The 16,612-nt window shown below is 41.2% G+C and overlaps 1 protein-coding gene across 1 annotated transcript; it reads right to left on the bottom strand.

The window, feature by feature from the left end:
• Positions 1-12,368: 12,368 nt before the first annotated feature.
• LOC134443848 (ladderlectin-like) lies at positions 12,369-14,775 on the bottom strand. Its single transcript, XM_063193386.1, has 5 exons — positions 14,724-14,775; positions 14,441-14,488; positions 13,540-13,634; positions 12,790-12,924; positions 12,369-12,488 (listed from the first exon to the last, which is right to left on the bottom strand). The coding sequence occupies exons 1-5, from the start codon at positions 14,773-14,775 to the stop codon at positions 12,369-12,371; spliced, it is 450 nt and encodes a 149-aa protein (XP_063049456.1).
• Positions 14,776-16,612: the final 1,837 nt, after the last annotated feature.

The following is a 16,612-nucleotide window of genomic DNA, read 5'->3' as shown; positions in this document are numbered from 1 at the left end:
TGGCTTATTGATGAATCATATATTGATTTATGTATTGCATTATACTGTAAAGTATACTGTTGCATATATTGGATTATATCCCATAGTATATGGCTTATTAATTACATCATATATTGACTTATGTATTGCATTACACTACACAATATACTGTAACGTACTTTATACAAGGCATTTATGAAGTAATGTAATTACAACAATGACCAAACATCAATTCAATTCATTCAACTGTTGACATTGGTTTATTAAAAACATGAAACCAACCGACCCTTTAACACCACCGCTCCCACATGCAGAGACAGAGGGGCAGACAGGCAGGGAAACGACTTGACAACGACACCGGCCAACAGGCCAAATGCTGGTGAAACTTGCCTGTGGCCAGTAACAATTTCAGTCTCCCACTTTGGCCAGTAAAAAAATAAAACAAAAAAAAAACCCAAATAAAACAAAAAGAAAACAAAACAAAAACTGTGGCTGTGGCCGGTAAGCGAAACACCTCACATAAAGCACTGGCACACATGCACGCGTGCACACACACGCGCACACACACAAACACATACGCGTGCCCGCGCCCACACACACACACCCGCGCTCGCGCACACACACACACACACCTTCAGATATATTTTTTTTAAAAAGAAAAGAAAGTGAAGGTGAATTCAGGGGCAGACCGCCCGCAGCCTCAGTCACTCAAGGTCAACAAGAGGGCTCATAGGCCTGTCCATGGACTTCTTTTTCTCTTGGTGAAGCAGTTCACAGATTCTTTTATTTAGCGACATCCGGATCTCCCCCATCCTCGCACCTGGATGTGCCTGAGCAACAGCATCTGCAAAAGTAAAGTAAAAAGAATGTTAACTCTCTAACCCATTGAAACTTGAAGGGTATGCCACTAGTTTGGGGCCAAATACACCGTTGGTTCATGAAGGGTTTTATTTTTCATGTTAAGCATTGTGTTACATTCTCATACTCCTTCCTTTCAATAGTCTGAAACAAGTGCCCAACATTGCCCAGCTTTGTAAACCCAGGTCAATGATTTTAACCACATTTAGCCCAATGAACCCTTGAATGTAACATGTTACATCAGCAAGTCTCACACATTCAATGTGCAGTTAATAATGTAGCTCAAGTAAACTCTAAATCTGGATGTCCTAACCCACTGCCCCTGACCCATCCAGTCCAGACCCCCCCGACACCGCACACCCACACAGCTCAGTACCCCCCCCCACACACACACACACACCGTCCTACAACCAACCACACCTTCACCCTGCAATAAATAACTAGGTTACATCCATTCCATAATTAACATAAAAATAATAAAAACAGGGATACATTCATGTCTACATATCCCCCTCCCAACTTTTACCCTAGCTTCCATCCCCACCAGCAGTACCAACACTAGCTGCAGAGGTCCATTTTGTCCCACTCAATCTCTCTTATTCCCGGTTTATTCAGTAGCTTGATTGAATGAGGTATAAAGGATTTTTTGAAACGATTATATTTGCACCAAGGGAGTCTGAACCTCCTCCCAAAGTTCAGATAGATGTATTCCCCATTTAGTGCATGATCACCAGTGAGTGAGCATAGTAAAGGCACAGTATTGCTTACCTTTTCAAGTACTGGAATGCACACCAGTCCATGTGACTATTTTTTCCTCCAGACCATCGCTGCATACCTCTTCAGCAACCTCTGCAAAAAAAGTTAAAAGAGCAACAGAAAATTAACATTCACTCACACACTTAACCTTAAATAGGCACAAGGATACCCACCAAGCTCATCACTTCTATATCATTGTCAGAATTGTGAGCTAAATCGGGGGGGGGGGGGGGGGGGGTCGGTAGACTGGTGGAACTACAGCATTCTAGCTCGCAGTGGCAGAGCGTCGTAGTGGCACTCTGTGTCTCCTCCCGACAACAGGGAAGATAAGACACTGAAATCGCAGCAGCCAGCATCGTTAACAGTTGCACGTCTGTTCTTGGCACGAAGGCACTCTTTTATGAAGATGATGAAGCGAAGGAAGACTTAAACTCATGCATGTAACTGGCGAGAATGAATTCCGATGAACAAGAATGACTCGCGCATTCGTTTAAGAGTAAACATGAACACCAACATGACTCAATGAATGCAATTGCTGTGAGCAAAGCAAACTCCGAACTATCACAGAGTAGCCGAAGACAACGACGTGTAGGCTACCGTTTTGAAATTCACCAATTTGACGACAAGGCTTCGTTAACCTCTAACAATAGCTCTACAAGAACGGGACAGTGCAGTTAGTTCGTGAGCAAGTTACTCAAAAAAAACCTATTGATGTTACCACAATGGGAAAACCGAAGCAGCAACAGCTATGCTTTACCAAAAATAATGCAGGACATTGCCTCGTTTTACTATACTGTAGTGCCCATTTTTTAAGCAAGTTAGCGATGTGCATTTAGATCTCGTCGCACTTCACTTCTGCTTTGATTCCCTTGCGTTAGCCGAGTAAGCTAGGCGGCTAATTAACTGAGGCCTGGCTTTCTAGGCTGACGTTGGGGCTCAGCAGTATTAGCCAGATAGATGTTGCTAACGTTCTCTGACAAGCCAAATAAAGTGGGCTCACCTGAAATTGACCACTACAACCATATAATATCGACCCAAGTATTACGTTTACGTTTTCAAGATGTGTAGAACCAGACCTACTGTCAATGAGAACTACACACCATTTCGACAACGCAAATATCGCTATTTGTAAGCTTACAATAACTTGGTAGCGCGGGGAATTCAAAAAATAACGTATTTCTAGTCCTTGGGGGAAAAAAATGAACAAACATCCAACTTCGATAACCACTTGGCTAAACTTTGCACATCAACCACTGTAGACGTTTCAGACTATATGCTTGTGTATTTATGTTAACAAAGTAACAAACTTGTCTTTATAACTTACCTCGAGGCGGCTGGTTGGTTTGTGTCACTGTGGTGGGGAGTCTGGCTGGAGCTAAAATCCGGACCGCGCTCGAGCCGAGACGGCTCTCTCGCCACTTTAGCTTCAGGTTGTGACGACGTGACGTAGGCGCGTCATACGTGATATGAGAGCTGAGATGATTCAATCAGAGACTCCTGTATATTGATCAATATATTATTATATATGGCCATATATGGTCCACCTAAAATGACTTTATAATGTCGAGTAAATGTCCAATGTCGTGCAAAATGTGCTTGCTGAACTAAAAACATCAAGAAATACAGACTGAATAGTGGAATACAGTTTTGTTTTGCCAGCCATATATTTTAAAATATATGGATCAATATATAGTAATATGTTGTTCAATAATATATTGCTATATATTTTCAAATATATGAGCGTGTTTGTGATATATTGTGATATATTTTCTAATGTATAGCAGTATAAATTGTAGAGATTCAATCGCAACACAGGTTTGACCCTACAGACAGTGAACCTGAACATTCACAACCAGACACTGATACTACACGCACACCACTTTCCAGCACGAGATCAGGACGCGTTGTGAGACCAACAGCAAGAATGGACCTGTGAAAACTGTTTTAAACCTGTGAACATGAAAAAAAAAAAAATCACAAAAGATAAGTTTGATAACACTTTCAAAAAAAAAAAAGGAAACCAGACAACATGATTATTTAATATCTAATTTTGTGTGATTGATGTGACTGCATAATATATTCTATGTGATTGATTGATGACTTATTTTTAACAGGTGATTGACTTGACATGGTATGGTAAATGTAATGCTTTAAAAGCTATTAATGTATTTGGCAATAGAAGTATAGCTGTGAATTGAAATGGTACACTGTACATTAATTCGATATTTGCTGATTGTTTGTTGAATGTAAGGATTGACCTGTTGTGTTGATATAACCAAGTTCTTGTTATGCCGTGTAGTGCATTAATGAAAAGACACACACGGTCGCGTGGGTTTATGCTGAGACTTTATCGAAGAACTCCCTATCTTGTTACATGGTCCCTGAGGTAACCTACTGCCTGTTGCATTATGGGTAATGAAGTATATTTAAGCAACACATAACAACACATCTCCCCCCTTAAGAAAAGAGATTATCTCTAACCCAACTAAGATTATGACTATATCCAATAACTAATGTACCTTGCATTACTTTACTCAAAATGCTCTTATTTAAACATTCACAATAAAACAATTATGAATTTTCTTTCAAACACACACAACACATTTACAGTCTTTAGTGTTCAGCAACTTTCAATGAGTCTCTTGGGAGGCAGAACAGTGCGCTTTGGTCTGCACGGAGTCTTGGCAGGAGAGCTATGGACAGTTGCTGGCACTTCCGGTTCCACGGTATGCTCCAGGGTGTTGTCTCCGGCTTGTGGCATTGTGTCGGGCTGTTCCACCCCTGTCTGGCTTGACACTTGTGGTTTGAGATCGACACGATTCCTTCTCAGAGACCCTCCATGCTCTGTCTGAACTTCATAAGAGCGTGGTGCCACCTCTTTTTGCACTGAACCATGCAGATTCCAGATGCCTGTCACATGATCTCTGATTGTGACTCGTTCTCCGGGCCTCAAGACTCTCAGCTTCTTTGCTCTTTTGTCGTGATGCTGTTTTTGTTTCACTTTGTCTTTTTCTTTGTCAACTTTGATTTTGTGTGCTCCTTTTGGTGTCAACAGATTCTCATGGATTGGCAGATTGGTTCTCAAGCGTCGTCCCATTAGCATTTGGGCTGGGGACAGTCCGTTCTGCAGTGGCGCACTCCTGTAGATCATCAGGCTGTGATGAAAGTCTTCATTTCCATCATGCGCTTTCTTCATGAGACCTTTGACAGTTTTGACTGAGCTCTCTGCAAGGCCATTGGACCTGGGATAATGTGGGCTAGATGTAATGTGCTGAAAACCCCATTCTTTTGCGAAGTCAGCAAATTCACGGCTTGAAAATTGCGGACCATTATCCGAGACCAGGTCGCAGGGGACTCCATGTCTTGCAAATACAGTCTTAAGGAATGCAATGACTGCCTTGCTGGATGTTGTTTGCAAGGTCGCGACCTCAGGGTAGTTTGAGAAGTAATCTGTCACGACGATATGGCTCTTTCCATGGCAGTCGAACAGATCCGCTCCTACTCTGTAGAATGGTCTTTCTGGCACAGGGTAAGTCATAAGTGGTTCTGCCTGCTGTTTGGATCGGTAAGGCAGGCACACTTCGCATTTGGCTGTGAGCAGGCCAATCTCTCGATTCATTCCCGGCCAATACATGACTTCACGAGCTCTGCGTTTACACTTTTCTTCCCCCAGGTGACCTTCATGTATCTTCCTGAGCATTTCTTTTTGCATTGAAGACGGAATCACAAACCGGTTGCCCTTGAACACAATGTTGTCTACCTCCGTCAGCTCTGTTTTGTAGGTCCAGTAATCTTGAACTCGCCGTGGACAGTCGCTTTTGCGCTCAGGCCATCCTTGTTTGATTATCCTCCTGAGTTCTGTCAATGTTTCATCCTTTTCTGTTTCTTGTTTGAGTTGTTCTGTTTTTTCACTTGACACAGGAAGTGACGTCATGATCATGTCAACATATGCTTGTATGTCTGCACATTTTTCTTTGTCGGCTTTCTCATGTTTGTCAACAGCCCGTGACAGTGTATCCGCTGCATACATGTATTTTCCTGGTGTATATGTCAAATTCACGTCGTATTTCTGCAGTCGTATTAACATACGCTGTATTCTCAGAGGACAGTCAGTCAATGGCTTGGACATGATTGCGACCAATGGTTTATGGTCTGTCTCTGCTTCTACAGTCTGCCCATATACATATTGGTGGAAACGTTCACATGCATACGTCGTGGCCAGCAACTCTTTCTCGATTTGCGCATAATTGACCTCAGCGCTGGTGAGGGCTCTCGACGCATAGGCCACTGGTTGCCATGTTTCCTCATGCAACTGTAGAAGGACGGCTCCTAAGCCATACTGCGAAGCATCTGCTGAGATTCTTGTCTCTCGTTTGGGATCGTAGAACCTAAGCACTGGCTCTGAGATGAGTATCTTTTTCAGGTTCTGAAAGCACTCCTCTTGCTGCTTTAGCCACATCCACTCATTTTTCTGCTCCAGCAGCATCCTGAGTGGAGCCGAAATGGCAGACAGCTGGGGTATAAACTTGGCTAGGTACGTGACCATTCCTAAGAACCGCCTCACCTCGTCCTTGTTCTGGGGCCTCTCCATATTTGCTATGGCTGAAGTCTTCCTCGGATCAGGACTCACCCCTTTCTCTGACACAACATCTCCGATGAATGTCAGTGACTTGACTGCAAATTCACATTTGTCTCTGTTTAGCTTCAGATTGACACTTCGTGTACGCTCAAGCACTTGTCGTAGCCTTGTGTCATGTTCCTCTTTTGTGGATCCCCACACGATCACGTCATCCATCATGGTTGTGACTCCTGGAATGTGCTCGAATATTGTGTGAATAGTCTTGTGATAGACCTCTGGAGCAGATAGGATACCATATGGAAGACGGAGGAATCTGTATCTTCCTTCTGGCGTGTTGAATGTACAGAGTCTTGAACTAGCATCGTCGAGCTTCATCTGCCAAAACCCCGAAGACGCATCGAGTTTACTGAACCACTTGGCTCCTGCGAACTGAGACATAATCTCCTCACGGGTTGGCAACTTGAAATGCTCTCGTTTGACTGCTTTATTCAGATCTCTGGGATCCAGACATATGCGTAATGCACCATTTTTCTTCTGTACAATGACAAGGGAACTAACCCAATCTGTCGGTTCGTTGATTTTCTGTATGACATTCAGCTTTTCCATTCTTGCTAATTCTTCTTTCAATTTTTCTCTGAGTGCAAACGGAACCTTTCGGCATGCGTGAACTACTGGTGCTACTGTGTCATCCACGTGTATTTTGTGTTCACCTGGTAAGCAGCCTAGCCCCTCGAAGACATCCTTGAACTCTGTCATTAAAGTGTCTTGATCACTCTTGTCTGTGTCTGTGTTCTGTTTGTCTGCTGTCTGAGACGCCACCATGAACACTCTTCTCACTAGATTGAGTTTTTCACATGCTGTTACACCAAGGATTGGTTGCACTTTCTTTTCAACAATCAGCAACTGTGCCTTTAACATCTGGCTTTTGTGTTTAAATGTAGCTATGCAGCTGCCTTTAACGGGCACACTTTCTCCGGTGTAGCCTGTCACTTTCATTTTCACTGGATGTATCTTGCTTTTTATTTTCAGCGTTTTGTAATCAGCAAATGACAACAAGTTCACTTGTGCTCCAGTATCCAACTTAAATGGAATTATTGTCTCATTTACAGTCACTGGGACAATCCACTCTTCTTTTTCAGCATGGGATGCCTGCACTACATCTACGAAAAACTCATCTGGTTCCTCGTCCACTGTATGCACTTTTTTCTTAGTGTCGGCTGTGCAGCATTTTGCATAATGGTTTCTTTTTCCACAATTATTGCATAATTTCCCATAAGCTGGACATGCCCTTGGCGCGTGACTGCCTCCACATTTCTGACAACTTCCATTCTCCATTTTGTCTTTATTTTGTTTATTTTGGCGCTTCTTGTGCTGCTCTTTTGTTCTTACTGCATGCACCGCCGCCATTTCTGTTTTAGCCAACTCTTTGACTTGCTCGCGCGAGCACTGTGATGCTCTGCACAGGTCTACTGCTTTATCCAAAGTCAGATCTTTCTCTCTTAGCAATCTCTCTCTCAGGCCATTATCTTTAATTCCACAAACAATGCGATCCTTTATTAGTGAATCTCTCAGTGCACCGAAATCGCATGTCTTGCTTAAAGTATACAATTCTGCCAGGTACAGATCGAAAGCATTGCCAGGCTTTTGGTCACAAGAAAAGAACTTGTATCTTTCAAACGTTATGTTTTTGGTAGGCACAAAGTACTCTTCAAATTTCTTTAACAGCGCAGGTAGTTTCAGATCAGCAGCTGCAATTTGGAAACTGTTATAGATATCCAACGCATCTTCCCCAATTACGTGCAGAAAGATTTGAGCTTGCAATTTCTCATCCCCTTGTCCTGCTCCGCTAGCAGCTAGATATATTTCAAATCTCTGCTTGAATCTTTTCCAGTTATCTGCGAGATTTCCACTAAACTGCATGGGTGAGGGTGGACTTAGCTTATCCATGACTGGAGTGGGTCTCCTTTCCGTCCGTACAGCCGACGAATTTTGCGGTGGTTGTGCCACTGGCTCTGGCGGCACTTCTTCTCTGTGTTCGCCGAGTTCTGCCTGGCTTTCCTCGCCGCTAGTGCTGCTGCTGTTCTCCTCTGCCGCTAGCATTGCACATCTCGTTTCTGGGCTTGTAGACGCGACCTCACGGCTCAAAACTTTCTCACTCGTCACCGAAGCTCATCGTCTTTCTTATCTTTTAAAGTTTTTCACTATCTGACACCATGTTATGCCGTGTAGTGCATTAATGAAAAGACACACACGGTCGCGTGGGTTTATGCTGAGACTTTATCGAAGAACTCCCTATCTTGTTACATGGTCCCTGAGGTAACCTACTGCCTGTTGCATTATGGGTAATGAAGTATATTTAAGCAACACATAACAACACAGTTCTTGCTTTAAAAGAAGGGGGATGTAACATATGCATGTTTACGTTGTGCCCCCACCACGTCAATGCAATGTATATATGTGCCTTACATATTGAGTGCGCCCCTGGCGGCCCGGTGTATTATACCAGTTAATAAATCAGTTAGATTCAGATCAGTGATCGCTCCGTTTAATGTTTGTTTATTTGGACACTTATATGTCAATAGACACAACAGAACATTACAGACATGGGGTGAAAGTCAATCACATGTCAGAAATGCATGATTTTTTTGTTAACATTTCGCTTAGATTTTAACTTACTATTGTAATTTTAGAGCTAAACTTCACACTGGTTACCACCAGCATTGGGACTCCGAGTAGCTGCCCGCTGATGTGCCTGATAGAGAGGTGTGCCTGACAGAGAGGTGTGACGTTCACGAACGAGCCGGTTCTTTTGAACAGCTCCCTGAAGTGAACTAGGGGACAGGATCACAGCTGGGGGAGCCACTCGACTGTTATTTCGTTCGTTTTTCATTCATTTTAAGCACGTGACCTCGACCTTAAAATCGGCGCAACCAAATGAGAAAATCGGCCGATGCCGATTAATTAAAAAATAGCAAAAATCGGCCGATTAAATCGGCCGGCCGATCGATCGGTCGGTCTCTAATAACAGCATGCAATATTATGTAGGCTACTTGCAATGTAATTGGGTGTATTATTACTCATCACTAACTTGTAATTGATCAAATGACGCCAGTCTTTGGAACACCACTTTTCTCATCAACTATTTCATTTTATTTAATCAGAAGAATTGCTAGTCAAAATCAGCTGCTGTAAGTCAGTTGGAACCAGTATGTTATACTCATCAGGGCCTGTTGAAAATCACCTGGGTGAATAGAGGACGAGAGAGAGAGAGAGAGAGAGAGAGAGAGAATGTTGTTAACTTAATCAGTGCAATAAATGTTATTACCCGTTATTACTTGTGCTTTAGCACTAGATTGTTCCAAGGAAAACATCTTGAGTAAAGTCCATAATATACATGACATTTAATGACCTGACCAGAGTAAGCTTTAATATTTAATATTTAATATTTAATCACCCCAAAAAAGTCTGCAAGAAATCTGGGTGTCATGATTGACCATCTATCATTCTTTGACCACATAGCCTCAGTTGCCCAGTCATGCCGTTTCTCACTGTTCAATATGTAAAAGATCAGACCGTACCTGACCTAATAGGCCACTAAACTTCTGGCACAGGCCATGGCCATCTCTTGATTGGTCTTCCAGCCTGTGCAATAAGACCCCTACAAATGGTCCAGAACACGACGGCGCGTCTGGTGTTCACCCAAACCCAAAAGGGCGCACGTCACGACACTTTTTGTCAACCTGTATTGGCTACCAGTGTCTGCTCGAAATCAACACAAAGCTCTGACCCTTGCCTACAAAAGTTACAGCAGGTTCTGCTCCGGCTTATTCAAAAGATATGCTAAAGCCATATGTTCCTACCAAGGTGTTGCGTTCCTCCAATACCAGTTTTTTGTCATTGTTTCTCATTGGTGGAATAAGCCAGTTGCTACAACAGCAGGGTCATCCCTCTCAACCTACAAAAAGCTAGTTAAGACTCATCTCTTCTGAGATTGCTTCACTGCTAACATTCTAACATAACTAATTCTAAGTTTCCTTAGTTTTTACTTCTTCCCTTAAGCGATTGCTTTAACATGTCTTATGTAACTAACATCCTTTAGGTACCTAAATTGCTTTTAACATATTTTACCTTGTGTTGGACATTGCTGTCAGTGCTGCAACTGTACACTGTGTCTAGATGTCTTTGTTTACTATCTAAAAATGCCTTGTTACCCATCTTATTATGTTATGCTACATTCTTTACCATGTGTTTGACAATGCTGTCAGTGTTGCAACTGCGCACTACGCCTTTATGTCTTTGTTTACTTTTTGTCCCCCTTTTTTTTGCTACGTCATCTTTACTTGTGTTTCTTTCTTTTAGGTGTAATTCAGATGACCAATGTTGACAGCATTCATGCATCCCCAAACCATGTCAGTCCCACTACCATGCTTGAATATTGAGAGGATAAACTTTTTTGTAAAACTCACTTGTTTACCACCACACATGCTTGACACCATCTAAAGCAAATTTGTTCACTTTGGTCTCTTCAGAGCACACAACATGGTTCCAGTGATCCATATCCTTGGTCTGTTCATCTCTCTTGAGACCAAGATAAACAAATTTGCTTTAGATGGTGTCAAGCATGTGCGGTGGTAAACAAGTGAGTTTTACAAAAAACGTTTATCCTCTCAATATTCAAGCATGGTAGTGGGACTGACATGGTTTGGGGATGCATGCATGCTGTTTGGCTACCATTTTGACCAAGATTCCCTGTAATGCTTAAATGAAAAATAAACTTCAGGTGCTCATTTGGATGCAAAAGAACAGGCCCTGAGTTGAAGACTGATGTTCTACTGAGACATTCCGAAGTGAAATTTAAAAGCATTTATTGATTGGGACAATACTTGAGGTCAAAGACATATAATTCCATAAATCCAGCATAGCAAGCAATGAACAAACAAAACCTCAACATGTTCAATTGACAGCATATTTTATTATTGCCATAGCACATTGCCAGACGTAATTAAATGTTTACAAATGATAATAATAATTACTGAAATGGATAAAATTCTGCAGCCCAATAGAAGTAGGCCTATGTAGTATAGTATTAGTAAAGTTAAAGTAATCCAAGACTACGGAAAGAAAAACTATAGCCACGTTAAAGTGCCCAATTTTTATCTGATTAAATGTAAAAAAAAAAGATTAAATATGCATCAACAGTGAAATAACCTCCTTACATATAAGTGGTGTAAATATTTCAATCAGGTGGTATGTGATGGACTACATAATTATAAAGACAAGCAGTGCTGAGTTACCAAGAAAATGAATGTATAGTTGTAAAATGATGATATAATAAGTCCTGCTACAGCTGCTTCAATCTCATTGATGTGCTTAAATGAGTCCTCTTGCACAGACAGATGGATATTTAAGTGAACACACTTCATCATTCCAGAGCAGTCCTCCTGCAGAGTGGGCAAGGCAAGCAATGAGACCCAACAGCACCCCTGACATAATAAAAACCATTGGCTGCTATATGCAACTTAGACGAATTGACATGATTTGACAATGGCATATCAATACATATATTGTTTTGTAGCCTACTGTATTGTAGCCTACTGTACTAGGCTATTATGTAAGTGTTAACAGGGGTGGAAAAGTAACTTATTACTTTTACTCAATATTGCACTTGAGTAGCTTTTATGAATACTTTGTACTTTTTAAGTAAATTTTTAAATTAATACTTTTACTTGTACTTGAGTACATTTTGACCCAAGTACTTTACTCAATTACACTGGAACCTGGCCTGAGTACTGAGTAAAAAAAATTGACTGAGAGACAAAATGCCATGCACAATAATTCCACAATCCGTCAGAAATGAAAGATTGTGCAGGATGGCGCACAGCATTTCCTCTATTTTACTATCTTGAATCAATGTATTGGATGATGGCTGGTGTCAAGCAAGAGATAGAGGTTATGGAGGACGATATTCAAGAAAAATAAACATGACATTCTCAAGAGGAAAGCTAATTAAAAATAACTAAGTACTTTTTACTCAAATTACATTTTAAGTGAAGTACTTTTTACTTTTACTTGAGTAGATTTTTAGATAGGTACTTTTACTTGTACTTGAGTAGAATTTAGGCAAAGTAAAGATACTTTTACTTGAGTACACATTTTCTGTACTCTTTCCACCTCTGGTGTTAACACCATGTAGTAACTAACCTCCAAGGTTCATGTGTAGACAGGCTTCATTCCTATTGTTTTGGTTATTGGGTTCACCGGGACTCCAGAGATGAAATGTAAATCTGGATCCATCACTCCAAAACCATATTCCATTCTGTTAACAGAAGAAAAGCAGGTCACATCTCATCACTGCCACCTGCTGGTGAATCATTATGTGAGACCTACTAAAAATCACACATGCAACATGCATCAGAGGGTAGTCTAATAATAGGCCTATATTTAGTAGCTTTTTAAACTAGGCAATTTACACCAATGTACACCATCTCCAGCTTTTCCAAAGGTGCAATGTCAGACTATGTTTTTCATGTTGGCCTGTTGGTCCCAAACAGTTGTTTTTGCTTCCCTTCGATAAACTATTGGTACTGTTAGTCACTATTTTCAATCATAATCCTTACCTGCTGGGCATCTGTTCCACCAAGCCAAGTGAAAGGTGAACCATGTGTATGTGTCACTATGAGTCCTTGAATGTAGTGGTACTCAGCAACACTGTGCACAGACGCCAGATTGCCACCCAGTAGTAAACAGTAGCGCTTGAGAAAAGAAATAAATAAATTGACAAATGAAAGTGAAAGCCGCGAAAGCCCAACTGGGAAACTTAAACTCCCATTGTCATCGTGAAACAGCAGTTCACAGCACACAAGTGCACACTGCACACAACGAAACTGCATTCATGCCTCACCCGTTCAAGGGGACTGCCCACAATGGCAGACCCAATGGAGCATTGCGGTGGGACGGTACTGTAATCAGGGTACCTCAGTCATGGAGGAGGATGGGGGAGAGCACTGGTTAATTACTCCCCCCACCAACCTGGTGGGTAGGGAGTCAAACCGGCAACCTTTGGGCTACAATTCTGATGCCCTAACCGCTTACCCATGACTGCCCTAAATATGACATTAATTGAGCTTTTTAATCATTGTCTTTATTTTCTGTTAGCTGAAAGGCATTGCTATCACTTTTGCAGGGTTTATATTGTGATGCTTTGAAAAAAAAAACGTGCAGCCTTCCTCATCTACGGGCAATGAATAAATAAACAACAGAAAAGAACATCAAAAAAAGAAAAGAGAGTGAACATAAAAAAGTCACTTTTTAGTTCAGCACTGGGGATTGTGCACAAAGTCAACCCACAAGATTTATTGTGATCCTACCTCTGCTTCTGCCCATGTTCTTGCAGTGCTGGTAAACCTATAGCAGCGTCCACTGAACCGTCTCCATCCACCAGGACAGGATGCTCTTGAGCTCACTGTTGATGAAGTTAGAATTGGCAAAATGGAAGAATGAAGATCTGCGATGAAGGCAGCTTTAGTGACCTTTGATTTGAATAGTACCATGCCTTACTTTTTAAACCAGGGGTGGGGAAACTTTTTCATTCGAAGGGCCACTTCAAATTCCTCCAAGTGTCGTAGAAGTCCTCAGAGGGCCGTACTATGAACACAAACCAGGATTTCCCCCTGCACTTAAGGCCTTCATTAAAAGCAGCCACCTTTAAAACAGACCCCATCTTCTCTAGGTCCCCTGAATATAACTTAATTTTATTGCAAATGTGATTTCTAAGATTGCTTTACAAAACAAGACCTATTTCATGTGAAGCTTAAAATTATTTTGGCGGCTGGATAAAACAGCCCCAAGGGCCGTAATTCACCCCGCGACATAGGTTCCCCACCCTTGCTTTAAAACAGCAACAACTGTCATGTAGGCCTAACGCAATTTTTTTTAAAAATTGCATTGTTGATTATGACTTTTTTACCGTCATTGAAGGAAGAATCATCTGTCATTTTCACCGATTGGAATTCTTGAATAAGAATCATGTGAGTCAGTCAGTCAGTCATGATAATAGAGGCACAATATCAATATATTAGCATAACGCAACAAAAGTTTGAATTTTGTTGTCAATTTTTGCACAAATGTATTGTAAATGCTCATGTATGTCAATTACAATGGATTTTTACAGTATGTGTACAGCATGACTGCACACTGTACACTGCAATATGCATTTGGATATTAAACCACATTGAAGAAGCTAGCTGAAGCAACTGAACTCATTCTTACCTTCACTGAAGGAAGAATCCTTTGTAATATTCTCAGAATGGATAAGTTCTGGAATGAAAATCATATTGTGGTTAAACCATCGCATTGTAACACATCTTACTCTAAAACACAACTAAAGATCCCTCATTAATTTAAAAATTGTACATCCAAATGAATCAATTACAAACAGTATAGGTATTAGTACGTAGGTTGACATACTTTAACATTTTCTTGGAAAATAAGATAAAATAGATATTTTTTGCAGGCCATACAGAATTTACAACTAATACAACGATGAATGTACCTGTGGCAGAACACAGGAAACCCAGGGAGAGAAGCAGGATGAGGGTCGTCATAGTCTTCATGTTGCTGTCTCATGCGTAAACCACTGTATTGGAGTGATGAGGCAGTCAGGAGCATCATTTATATTGCAGTAGGGAGGAAGTAAATGCTCTGAAAAACAACATAATCTCAAGGATTTCAAACTACACCCACTTTCTATGAAGCCAAGTACTTTTATGCAGAAAAACAAGACTTCAGACTGCTTTGCAGATAAGTGCTATCATTCTTTTACAGAAAAAAACTGATTAGTTTAAATATTACCTGTAATGAGGAAGCAACCCGTCCACCCCCCCCCCACCGACACCGACACCAACACCGACACACACACACACACACACACACACACACACACACACACACACACACACACACACACACACACACACACACACACACACACACACACACACACACACACACACACACACACACACACCTCATTTACAGGAATTAACCCAATGGAATATTCCATCTTATCCACATTATGTCAACATGGAGCCCGATTCATTTGGCTGGTCTATGCCTTTATGACTTTTTACATGGGGACCAATTCTAATTTGGTTTTAATTTTGCCTTATTATAATGTTGGCTATAGAATTTTGGTCTCAACCTTAACACAAACAAAATTCTATGCACCCCCTGGAATCTCTGGCACACCGCTGGTTCAGAACCACTGCTATAATTATACTCAAAACCTAGCCTAATAATTTAATAATAAGACTTAAATAACATGTTTTTCTTTTTCTGAGAAATTACAATGGTGCAAAAGGGAGTACACCCCAGACAGACTCCCTATTTCATATTTCAATGAGTTCAGATCAGGTGTCATACTTTACCACCAAATCACTGTCTCATATCTTCAGAAAATCAGCAGTGGCCATAGGTGTGTATTTACATACAGTATATATATAAAATGTATTACAGGCTCAAGGCCCACAAGAGGCAATGCAATACACAGATCAATAAGAAATACATCACACAATTATATATACACATTTTATACAGCATTTTATACACATTTTATACAGCAACAACCACAAACTAGACTGCATTTCAGCAGAGACAATGCTATTAGTATGCTTGCGGCTTATGCACGCGCACACACACACACACACACACACACACACACACACACACACACACACACACACACACACACACACACACACACACACACACACACACACACACACACACACACTAACTAAATATCTTACTTACATGCAGGTTATATTATGAGTTTATGTAAATGGAAAATTGCAACACCTTTCTAAGTGATCAATCAATAGAACAGTATGTAGGCCTAGGTACAGTTACTGTACCTAGGCCTACATACTGTTCTATTGATTGCTCACTTAGAAAGGTGTTGCAATTTTCCATTTACATAAACTGTGTGTGTGTGTGTGTGTGTGTGTGTGTGTGTGTGTGTGTGTGTGTGTGTGTGTGTGTGTGTGTGTGTGTGTGTGCGCATAAGCCACAAGCATACTAATAGTCTAACACAGTGGTTCTCAACTGGAACAGTCTTTGGACCCACCATTTTCCACTCTCATTCTGTCGCGACCCAATTTTTTTAGCAATACTACTTGCTCGCTACTATCTCGCAAAAACAGTCTGATTTAATATATGATGACAGATGACACAAGTTCAATCGCCTATCAAGATAAAAGTGGTAAATTGTTGCAGGAAAAGTTGGATGTTTTTTTTTAAGGGAATCAATGAATTAAGATTTTTTTACACCACGGCTCCGCGACCCACCCATGACCCATCCGCGACCCACTTTTGGGTCGCGACCCACCAGTTGAGAAACACTGGTCTAACAGACACCTTTAGAATGTTGATGATTGTTTGGGA

The sequence above is a fragment of the Engraulis encrasicolus genome, unplaced genomic scaffold (genome assembly GCF_034702125.1).
Source record: "Engraulis encrasicolus isolate BLACKSEA-1 unplaced genomic scaffold, IST_EnEncr_1.0 scaffold_377_np1212, whole genome shotgun sequence".
In the NCBI taxonomy this organism is placed as follows: Eukaryota; Metazoa; Chordata; class Actinopteri; order Clupeiformes; family Engraulidae; genus Engraulis; species Engraulis encrasicolus.
This window is presented reverse-complemented; position numbering and strand designations above follow the sequence as displayed.